Source organism: Aedes aegypti, chromosome 1, assembly GCF_002204515.2.
Source record: "Aedes aegypti strain LVP_AGWG chromosome 1, AaegL5.0 Primary Assembly, whole genome shotgun sequence".
Classification (NCBI taxonomy): Eukaryota; Metazoa; Arthropoda; class Insecta; order Diptera; family Culicidae; genus Aedes; species Aedes aegypti.
The window spans coordinates 20958342-20970532 of NC_035107.1; the positions used below are offsets into that span (position 1 = coordinate 20958342).

Sequence of the window (12191 nt, forward strand, 5' to 3'; positions counted from 1 at the left end):
TTTAAACATGTTCAATATCACTGCTGTAAGGTAATCCACATCTCAGTAACAGCCCTTACCATCAAATTGTATAAGTTAAGGATAAATATGAAATAATAAATATGAATATGAATATATATGTAGTGCACAACCCGATAAATTTTTAGCTTCATCGGTTCACTAAAACTCGAGATTTGCTTCCACAAAGTTTTGATGATTATTGTTAGAGTGAGACGAAAGATAGAGAAAATAACACGGTCTCCCGTGTCCCCTTAATGTTCGAATTTAGTATCACGTTCAAAAATAAAACTAGGGTAGGTGTACCAGTTATGGCCATAGTGGTTCCCTCTTTCGCCATACGTGATAATTTGACTGCCTCAACATTTCGAAAAGTTTTTCTGTGTTTTAGCAGTAAGATATAGGATATATCTTGATGTTAAAACATTCAAAAAGATTGAAAATGTGAAAGCTATCCGAATTTTGCATATGGCCAAATAGGGAACCACTATGTCCATAACTGGTACACTTTCCCTATACGGAATTTCGGATAACTGAAATTTGACAAATGATAAGTTCAGTGAAAAACTAAGCGTCACATATGTTTAAAATAGTACTTTATGTTAAGTTCTTTATTACTGGTTAAATAAGTGATTTAAATAGATTTACCTTCACTTAACCGCCTAGCTGTAAATCTTACCTCTAAAATGCACGGCGCACTTCTATCCGCGATTACTTACTTCATATACAACATATTTTAGGAAACATAACATTATGACTTTGTTTTTATCTCTCGCCCTAATGATGATGAGATTAAGGTAGGTAGGTACATGTACAATTCAAATCGGTTGTGTTTTGGTGATATTGTTTCATGAAGGGATACAAACGCATTAATATAACAGAAATTCAACAACATTCGAGTGACAAGTTGGAGTGAATGGCAATAGAATACCTACCGGATTGTGAGGGCACAGCTGCGTAGGTCAAATCGCTTCCCTAGAGGCGTCGCCATCGTGCACTTAACGGTCTGAAAGAACATGTTTCAATCACAGAGAAAACGACATGAGAGCAACGTGTTTCAAAGGGGGACGAGCGACAAGCCGTAACTCAACTGAACGATCCCCGGGTGGAATGAGTTGTCCTCCAGTTCGTTTTTTTTTTCGGGACATTCTCATTTCACCACTCCGTCCGGTCGAGCTGCGACCCTTTCGTTGTCGGAAGACAGCGACTACGAAAGATAATTGGTTCGATACATTCTTTAAGGGGGACCAAACAGAGGAGAGACACAAAGGATCTTGAAGTGAGGGTCCAGGAGTTGATTGATGCACGTAGATCAATGCTGCAGGCTGCTGTAAGAGCGATTAAGAATGGATTAAATAGCGGTGGCAGCTCCCTTTTGCGTTGCAGTTATCTCCCACCTTTTCCAGAAGCGCGCCAAAAGCGGATGAAACGTTGGTTTGATGCAAACATTGGCTCCCTCTCTTCGCTGCGATGCGCTTCTCTGTCATTATTTTCGCGCCAGCTGAAATTGCAACACATACATTAACTAGTAACGTGATTTTTCCCGTTTCACTTGAGAGCAAGGGTAGTCGTGTTGTGCTTTTATTCTATATGTCATTACTCCAACTTGTTTGGACTCTTTTCTAATGGGTAAATATATTCCCTGACTGGTCGTTTGTTTCTATTGAGATGCAAATCAGTAGGAGATGGATGTAAGGAATTCAATGGAATCTTTTGCCTGAAGCAAAACTTAAGAAAGAATGGAAACTGGTCGGACCTGTCCCGGACCCCTAAGTAGCACATCCTTATGTTACAACACTGTGTGAGAGATTGTGTCTTAAATTACTAATATAATAATAGTGATACCGACATTCTACTTAAACCTGTTCATCGTTCCTCGGCTTCCTCGAGCCACGCCCGCTGGGAGCTTAGCGCACAGGAAGCGCAAAACTCCACGGAGACGCGTCCTCCCGGAACAATGTGGACGCACACTCCTGATCCTGACGCAGAACCTGATTCCAACGAGTTGTGATTACTGTGTTCGAAATAGTTATGCTCTGTGGTAATTACTTGTTCTCCCCGGGATCGGTCCCCTCCGGCCATCGTCGACAGCAACTCGTCCACATCCGGGAGCCGGCTGAACTCCTCCTCGAAGGACGACACTTCCTGCCCGGACAGCGCAGACAAACCTAGATCTGGGAGGGAAAATTCGGACTCGATCAGAAAGCTGCACAAAAAGGGATCCTCTTCCGGGTGGACAGTCGTACCGTGTGGGTTGAATTTGTCCTCCTCGTCCGTCAGGGCCGAATGTGGCGAAGATCCCAGCCCTTCATCGCTGCTACTTCCGATTCTCTGTGGCTTTCCCCCCATCGGTTCCGTCACGTAACTCAATCCGGAAGATGTCATCGGGAATCCCGCTCGCTGAACCGATTTCAACACCGCCATTATCCCGGTCCTATTCGCAATCACGCTCTTCAGATAGTTCCTCTCCCGGGTCAATTCCTGCACCAGCTTGGACTTTTTCTTCAGCGCCTTCCGGATCTTCCCGTTGCAATCCTTGAGCTCTTCCAATTCCCGCTCCAAGCTCTCCACATGCTCCTTCTTGCGGCGACGGTTCTCCCGGGCCAACAGTGCATTCCGGTTGGAAATCTTCGGATTCGGTCGGCGGGTTGGATTCCGCTCCAGTTTCCCATTGGCCTTTCCTGGTGCTACGCCACCTCTTTTGTTCCTCCTCTCGGAAATCGACGACTCATCATCTTCGCCACTGTCCCGCTCGGAAATGGTTTCCGTTTCGCTTCCGCTACTGAATCCGCAGAAATCGTCCTCCTGGTCCATTTCGTACGAGGCGGAGCTGATTTTTCTGGTGAAAATTCGATTCAACGATGAGGCCATTTTTCGACGATTGCAAACGTTTTCACTTCAACCGAGCGATGGGATCACCACAAAAGAAGCAGTCGGGAAATGGTGTCAATTTATGCTCTGAGGGTGTTATCTTCTGGCGACTGGATGGTACTTACTGTCGGAAACACTAAAACACCAGTTTCAGAACGGAAGTTCACGGATTTTGACTAGCGTTAAGCTAGGCACCAAAATCCAGGCACCAAAAAAAATTTTTGTGCTTCAACTTACCAATCACAGTGCCACCTACATGTCATAATGTATACTACGTCAGGCACCAAAATTTCAGATGAAATATTTCATAGCGATTTTGGTGCCTGGCGTTGTAAAGCGAGGCATTTTTTTCTTTTTTACTTGAATCAACACAGACGCAGATGTGTTCCGACTGCACACGCATTGCAGATTTTGGTGCCTAGCTTCACAAAACCGTATGCGCGAGCAAGTCACTCAAGTTAAGAATATTGCAATGAACAATATATCTACCTTTAAAGTAATGATCCTAAGATTAAACTAATCAATAGAAAAACATGTTAGTAATATGAAAAATCAATTGCCTTAGATGTCCGAAACCATAACCAATTGCATAGTCGGTTCAACAAACCATATTGAAGATATGGTGAAATTTTCCAAAATCAAATAAGTGCTTCTAAAGCAATGTTCTTTTGTTTCAAAAAAATATTGAAAAATACTATCAGATAGCCAACAATATGTAGAATCAATTGAGCAAAACTGCAGAAGGAGTAATTTTCAAAAATGGCGTATTTTTTTAATAGTAAGTTTCATATTGCAGATATGGTGAAACTTTCCAAAATCAAATAAATGCTTCTAAAGCAATGTTCTTTTGTTTCAAAAAAATATTGAAAAATACTGTGAGATAGCCAATAATATATAGAATCAATTGAGCAAAACTCCAGAAGGCGTAATTTTCAAAAATGGCGTATTTTTTAATAGTAAGTTTCATATGGCAGATATGGTGAAACTTTCCAAAATCAAATAAGTGCTTCTAAAGCAATGTTCTTTTGTTTCAAAAAAATAATGAAAAATACTGTGAGATAGCCAACAATATGTACAATCAATTGAGCAAAACTCCAGATGGCGTAATTTTCAAAAATGGCGTATTTTTTTTTAATAGTAAGTTCAATATGGCAGATATGGTGAAACTTTCCAAAATCAAATAAATGCTTCTAAAGCAATGTTCTTTTGTTTCAAAAAAATATTGAAAAATACTGTGAGATAGCCAATAATATGTAGAATCAATTGAGCAAAACTCCAGAAGGCGTAATTTTCAAAAATGGCGTATTTTTTTAATAGTAAGTTTCATATTGCAGATATGGTGAAACTTTCCAAAATCAAATAAATGCTTCTAAAGCAATGTTCTTTTGTTTCAAAAAAATATTGAAAAATACTGTGAGATAGCGAACAATATGTACAATCAATTGAGCAAAACTCCAGAAGGCGTAATTTTCAAAAATGGCGTATTTTTTTTAATAGTAAGTTCAATATGGCAGATATGGTGAAACTTTCCAAAATCAAATAAGTGCTTCTAAAGCAATGTTCTTTTGTTTCAAAAAAATATTGAAAAATACTGTGAGATAGCCAATAATATGTAGAATCAATTGAGCAAAACTCCAGAAGGCGTAATTTTCAAAAATGGCGCATTTTTTTAATAGTAAGTTTCATATTGCAGATATGGTGAAACTTTCCAAAATCAAATAAGTGCTTCTAAAGCAATGTTCTTTTGTTTCAAAAAAATATTGAAAAATACTGTGAGATAGCCAATAATATGTAGAATCAATTGAGCAAAACTCCAGAAGGCGTAATTTTCAAAAATGGCGTATTTTTTTAATAGTAAGTTCAATATGGCAGATATGGTGAAACTTTCCAAAATCAAATAAGTGCTTCTAAAGCAATGTTCTTTTGTTTCAAAAAAATATTGAAAAATACTGTGAGATAGCCAATAATATGTAGAATCAATTGAGCAAAACTCCAGAAGGCGTAATTTTCAAAAATGGCGTATTTTTTTAATAGTAAGTTTCATATTGCAGATATGGTGAAACTTTCCAAAATCAAATAAGTGCTTCTAAAGCAATGTTCTTTTGTTTCAAAAAAATATTGAAAAATACTGTGAGATAGCCAATAATATGTACAATCAATTGAGCAAAACTCCAGAAGGCGTAATTTTCAAAAATGGCGTATTTTTTTTAATAGTAAGTTTCATATTGCAGATATGGTGAAACTTTCCAAAATCAAATAAATGCTTCTAAAGCAATGTTCTTTTGCTTCAAAAAAATATTGAAAAATACTGTGAGATAGCCAATAATATGTAGAATCAATTGAGCAAAACTCCAGAAGGCGTAATTTTCAAAAATGGCGTATTTTTTTAATAGTAAGTTTCATATTGCAGATATGGTGAAACTTTCCAAAATCAAATAAGTGCTTCTAAAGCAATGTTCTTTTGTTTCAAAAAAATATTGAAAAATACTGTGAGATAGCCAATAATATGTAGAATCAATTGAGCAAAACTCCAGAAGGCGTAATTTTCAAAAATGGCGTATTTTTTTAATAGTAAGTTTCATATTGCAGATATGGTGAAACTTTCCAAAATCAAATAAATGCTTCTAAAGCAATGTTCTTTTGTTTCAAAAAAATATTGAAAAATACTGTGAGATAGCCAATAATATGTAGAATCAATTGAGCAAAACTCCAGAAGGCGTAATTTTCAAAAATGGCGTATTTTTTTAATAGTAAGTTTCATATTGCAGATATGGTGAAACTTTCCAAAATCAAATAAGTGCTTCTAAAGCAATGTTCTTTTGTTTCAAAAAAATATTGAAAAATACTGTGAGATAGCCAATAATATGTAGAATCAATTGAGCAAAACTCCAGAAGGCGTAATTTTCAAAAATGGCGTATTTTTTTAATAGTAAGTTCAATATGGCAGATATGGTGAAACTTTCCAAAATCAAATAAGTGCTTCTAAAGCAATGTTCTTTTGTTTCAAAAAAATATTGAAAAATACTGTGAGATAGCCAATAATATGTAGAATCAATTGAGCAAAACTCCAGAAGGCGTAATTTTCAAAAATGGCGTATTTTTTTAATAGTAAGTTCAATATGGCAGATATGGTGAAACTTTCCAAAATCAAATAAGTGCTTCTAAAGCAATGTTCTTTTGTTTCAAAAAAATATTGAAAAATACTGTGAGATAGCCAATAATATGTAGAATCAATTGAGCAAAACTCCAGAAGGCGTAATTTTCAAAAATGGCGTATTTTTTTAATAGTAAGTTTCATATTGCAGATATGGTGAAACTTTCCAAAATCAAATAAATGCTTCTAAAGCAATGTTCTTTTGTTTCAAAAAAATATTGAAAAATACTGTGAGATAGCCAATAATATGTAGAATCAATTGAGCAAAACTCCAGAAGGCGTAATTTTCAAAAATGGCGTATTTTTTTAATAGTAAGTTCAATATGGCAGATATGGTGAAACTTTCCAAAATCAAATAAGTGCTTCTAAAGCAATGTTCTTTTGTTTCAAAAAAATATTGAAAAATACTGTGAGATAGCCAATAATATGTAGAATCAATTGAGCAAAACTCCAGAAGGCGTAATTTTCAAAAATGGCGTATTTTTTTAATAGTAAGTTCAATATGGCAGATATGGTGAAACTTTCCAAAATCAAATAAGTGCTTCTAAAGCAATGTTCTTTTGTTTCAAAAAAATATTGAAAAATACTGTGAGATAGCCAATAATATGTAGAATCAATTGCGCAAAACTCCAGAAGGCGTAATTTTCAAAAATGGCGTATTTTTTTAATAGTAAGTTTCATATTGCAGATATGGTGAAACTTTCCAAAATCAAATAAATGCTTCTAAAGCAATGTTCTTTTGTTTCAAAAAAATATTGAAAAATACTGTGAGATAGCCAATAATATGTAGAATCAATTGAGCAAAACTCCAGAAGGCGTAATTTTCAAAAATGGCGTATTTTTTTAATAGTAAGTTTCATATTGCAGATATGGTGAAACTTTCCAAAATCAAATAAGTGCTTCTAAAGCAATGTTCTTTTGTTTCAAAAAAATATTGAAAAATACTGTGAGATAGCCAATAATATGTAGAATCAATTGAGCAAAACTCCAGAAGGCGTAATTTTCAAAAATGGCGCATTTTTTTAATAGTAAGTTTCATATTGCAGATATGGTGAAACTTTCCAAAATCAAATAAGTGCTTCTAAAGCAATGTTCTTTTGTTTCAAAAAAATATTGAAAAATACTGTGAGATAGCCAACAATATGTACAATCAATTGAGCAAAACTCCAGAAGGCGTAATTTTCAAAAATGGCGTATTTTTTTAATAGTAAACTTTCCAAAATCAAATAAATGCTTCTAAAGCAATGTTCTTTTGTTTCAAAAAAATAATGAAAAATACTGTGAGATAGCCAATAATATGTAGAATCAATTGAGCAAAACTCCAGAAGGCGTAATTTTCAAAAATGGCGTATTTTTTTTAATAGTAAGTTCAATATGGCAGATATGGTGAAACTTTCCAAAATCAAATAAATGCTTCTAAAGCAATGTTCTTTTGTTTCAAAAAAATATTGAAAAATACTGTGAGATAGCCAATAATATGTAGAATCAATTGAGCAAAACTCCAGAAGGCGTAATTTTCAAAAATGGCGTATTTTTTTTAATAGTAAGTTCAATATGGCAGATATGGTGAAACTTTCCAAAATCAAATAAATGCTTCTAAAGCAATGTTCTTTTGTTTCAAAAAAATATTGAAAAATACTGTGAGATAGCCAATAATATGTAGAATCAATTGAGCAAAACTCCAGAAGGCGTAATTTTCAAAAATGGCGTATTTTTTTTAATAGTAAGTTCAATATGGCAGATATGGTGAAACTTTCCAAAATGAAATAAATGCTTCTAAAGCAATGTTCTTTTGTTTCAAAAAAATATTGAAAAATACTGTGAGATAGCCAATAGCTAGATAGCGTGATCAGTGGGAGGAATACAAACAACAGTGTCGTCGCTCGGCGGCCGGTGAAAGAAACTGAATGTTCGAAAGGTTGTTGCCTGTACTTTTTGCCGCTGGCGCCAACTGTTAGCGATTAAGAACGAAATAAACAGTCGTTACCCTATTCGCCACCCGCAGCGCTCGCATCGTTTTCGTTCGTGTTTGACGTTTACACACTACCGCCAACTGTTGGTTCGTCGGCCAAACACACCGATTTTAGCATTGGGCGTACATGTCCTCGTGACTATGGTTTTGATCGAGATTTGTTCTAAGTGTTACGTCTGTTTGTCTGTGATGCTACCTTTATTCATAGCAATGCGTTGTTTGTAGTATGTTCGAAAGGTGTAGAAAGGAAAATGACACAAATATGTTCCATACGTGTTCCACATATAGCGTCTACTACCGAGATTGTAGTAAACTCAACTTTACTACATTTTATTCATACATGCCAGAATTCTGACGGATATTACCAATTTATATGCTTGGTAATCTTACGGGAATCTCAAAATTATGTCTATGTCGATTTGTTGTGATTTTCTTACAAACTTCGTGTGTATTACACATTCAATTCTTTAGTTTTGCTTCATGAACTGATTCATCAACCGACAACATGAATTCCATAGTTTTCCACATAAGTTCCTGAAGCTTTCCATTTCAAATTCGTATGCGTCAACCTATGGGCGCATAGATCATCACCCAACACGGATTCAGTGTGTTTAACTTATGGTTATCTTGTGTCATGATCATCATGTTCAAGTTGTTCGATTTGAAATCGATGAGCTTGCTGTCGATTTCCGTGTTCCAAATTTCTAAATTATTTGTGATCAACCCATAGCGAAATTGCGATCGGACCTCATGTCGAACGATAGTCATCATCATGTTCCAAAGAGAAGAAGCAAATTCTGAAGCTGAAAGTATTAGAGGAAAATTTGCGGATTCGTTTTTCTTTCTATTTGTGAAGATTTCCGAGTGAATGTGAAGAGTTCATTCTAATTCAATAAATAAAATGCATTACTTCCAGCGTTGGATATAATGTATGGTGTTAGAGAAAAATCCACTAACAGATTTTCCTTGCTTTCAGCTTCAAATAAAATGAAATATGCTTATCCCGGGCTTCCCAAATTATGGATTTGCGGCGCCCCGCTTGTTGCTGAGTCACTTGTTTGAAAAAAAAAAAAAACATTCAAGTGAGCTTGCGACAAGCAGAGGAGCCTCGAATCCATATTTTGGGGAGCAAGATTTCTTCTATCAAATTTCTTCTTTCAGTCTCATGACATTCATGTTCTATCACACATGACTATCTAAAGCCACTACATTTCGAATTCAATAAGCAAATCAGTTGGTTCTCATGATTTAATATTTAGACATTCATGTTTGTTTCTCATGACAACCTAATGTTGATACACATGTTATTATACCGTGAAGTCAATGACGAAATCCATATGGCTACCACACTCAAGTCATGTGGTTTTCCTCATTGCGCAAATCTATAAGTAAAACACACGACCTTGGCGTGTAGATTTTTCTCAGTGTACACTTTTGGTATGAACAAAAAACTTTTCGAACATGTAGTACTTACTACACGCTAAGATCAGATTACCCATTAATAGGTAGTTGATTTACCCATTTATGAGTTTTAGTTATAAAACGTATAATATGAGTAAAATATACCAAAAAAAAATTGGTAAATTTCACCCATATTATTGGTTAAGTTGGTTTACCTAAATATGGGTAATTGAGATTACCCATATTTGGATGAAAAATTGAATTGTGAACAGTCATAGATAGTGCGACAAACAAAATAGAATTTCTATTTTTAAGCAGTTTAGATAAATTGATTTGAAACCCTGAAGAAAAATATTGATTTCTGTCGGAGGTGAGTAGGTTTTATGCAGTCATATACAGAGCCTTCCCAGGAACCGAAATTATAACGATGTATTTTTTAATTCCAGTTTTGTAACTTATATAAATATGCTGTCAATATTTTTCGTCACGGCGCCAAAACAACTGGAAATGTCGGGCCTGCTAAATGGCTAGATGTAATTTCAAAACTGGGAGACAGCAACTCCATAGAATGGCATTTCTGTATAAAATCGTTTGGTGGTGGCAGATTTCGTTTATTTAAAATGCGATGTGTCACGATACACTTTATAAATTTTGGATGACAGTGATATTAGTCCATCTTATTAGCTTTGTTTCTGAATAAAGTTTGGATTTGTATGTTAATAAAAAAATGAATTATTTTTAAAATTATTATGAAAATCAATTAGGCGAGTGAAAAAGTCTACTAAACTACTCATTTTTGCGTATTTTTCAAATAATTGCTTCCGTGCTGATATACCCATATATGGGTATTGGCAGTTTACCTATTTATGGGTTAACATACTTTACCCATAAAATGAGTGTGCACTTTTTGGCGATTATGGGTAAACTTTACCCATATTTGGGTAGACTTTTCTTAGCGTGTACTTTCGAACATGAGCAGTGACTGAAGCTGCACGTTAAGAAATTTCCATTCAGAGTGCAGAGTGATTCTGCACGTAAAGAACAATCTATTCAGAGTGACGCCTAAAATTAATACAATCATGCATATCAAGAAAATGCATAGAATCTAATCGATTACGCGACAATTTGCACAAATCATGAAGGTGCTGTTATTTGACAAAATTTGTAGTGTAATTTTGCGATTAGTCTGGTATTCTCTTTATGTCTATGATTTTATGATGATGGTACATCAAAGAATTTTCTGGGTGGTTTTCGGCCTTCGCCAACGCCAGTGATTGATGGAACTGGAGATCAACGGAATCTTAAAGGTTTTTACAATAATTACGAAGATTGATTTTCAGAATTACAAATATTCACACAATAATTCGCAGGAATCCCACCGCAATCTCATAGATTCTTACAGAAATACCGTCCCAAAGATACCCACAGAATTCCGAGAGATTAATATTCGGAATCCCATTCCCACCCCAATTCTAGAGTTTTTACCAGTTTCCTAATATTTCCGCAATATTCCTAGAATGGTATTTAAACTTCCAGAATTATCATAAAAAATCCGACATTTACTTTAATTTACTGATTTTTTCAGCTTTGAATGAGAGTGCCCTTTCCAGTCCATATTTTTGTTGGTCAAATCCCAATTCATCACCCTGAACATCCAAACCATTTACATTATGATTTTATATGGAGAAGCTCGTTACTTCTGAAAGGAATTGAAAATCGGCAACAAATTGTTTGTCTTTGGTTGTGCATAGTTCCGGCTTCTTACCTAACCTCAACAAATTGGTGCTGTGATTCGATTCCGTAGTTCACGACTTTTTGAATACACTCGATGTCTATTATCTTGATATAAAACAATATACTGCCGATAATCAATTCCTTACCTTGCACCGAGCCCACAGGAATCAGCATTCAAAAAGTAAAACGGTAAAACTGTGTTTCGTTTGGAAGCAGCTCATCAGCTTCGCACATACCAACTTCTGATGCAGAATCTATATCTGTAATTGTTTTTGTGTAAAATTCTCCCATGCGCTTTTTTGTTTTCTTCGCATTTTAACGAAAACTTCGGTAAAAAATAATTATCACTGAAAGTCGGTACTTTGATTTTACTGACTTTTTAAACTTACTGACTTCGTACGGCATTTTTAGAATATCACTGAACGATCAGCTAAAATAGTTACCGAATTCAGTAAAGTGATAAATTTTTTGCTGAACATCAGAAAGTTCGAATGAAAAAGCGGAAAATTCGGTATTTTTTTTGTAATTTACGGTTCGAACACCGTAAAAAATATTACCGAACAGATAAACTGAGATTGAGTGTGTAGGTCACAAATTTCATAACGCTAGAGGGGGTGGGTGGGTATCCTCCAAATGTTACAGCTCATACAAAAATTGTAAAACATTCATTCAAAAAGCGTTACGCGAGGTTGGGTGGCCCATAAAGCACATTTTTGGCTTTATGAAATTTGTGAATGAACCCCTACCCCTTGTAACGCTTTATGTATGAATATTATTTATTTTCTGTATGGACCGTAACATCGTCAGGACACTCATCCACCCTCTCTAGCGTATGAAATTTGTGAATGGGCCCTCCCAACTAACATTTAGTGCAAATGCAAACATTCTCTAGGCCTTCTTTATACGGCTTTATGCTGAGTAAAGGCGCTGTACATACGAACGAAAGCTTCTATGCGATCCTTTTACCAACAAATCTGGCGAATCTACTCAGCTACTTTTAAGCTGTTTGTTGGCAGCTCTTATTCATATCGATCATTGCTCTATCTCGACAGTTACACGACA

The 12191-nt window shown here is 35.4% G+C and overlaps 1 protein-coding gene across 15 annotated transcripts in view; it reads right to left on the reverse strand.

The window, feature by feature from the left end:
- Nucleotides 1–576: 576 nt before the first annotated feature.
- LOC5576540 overlaps nt 577–12191 on the reverse strand; it is a 65037-nt gene continuing 53422 nt past the window's right edge. The window contains exons 2-8 of one of the 15 annotated variants that reach the window (XM_021839103.1): nt 2994–3044; nt 2244–2893; nt 2047–2171; nt 1847–1988; nt 1395–1498; nt 933–1325; nt 577–774 (exon numbers count right to left, since the gene is read on the reverse strand). In XM_021839103.1, the coding sequence (XP_021694795.1) occupies nt 1905–1988; nt 2047–2171; nt 2244–2868 (834 nt within the window). In that variant the 5' untranslated portion in view covers nt 2869–2893; nt 2994–3044 and the 3' untranslated portion in view covers nt 577–774; nt 933–1325; nt 1395–1498; nt 1847–1904. Of the gene's footprint in view, nt 1326–1394; nt 2172–2243; nt 3045–12191 lie in introns of those variants that run through there. The other 14 variants (XM_021839099.1, XM_021839104.1, XM_021839102.1 and 11 more) reach the window with 14 other exon arrangements.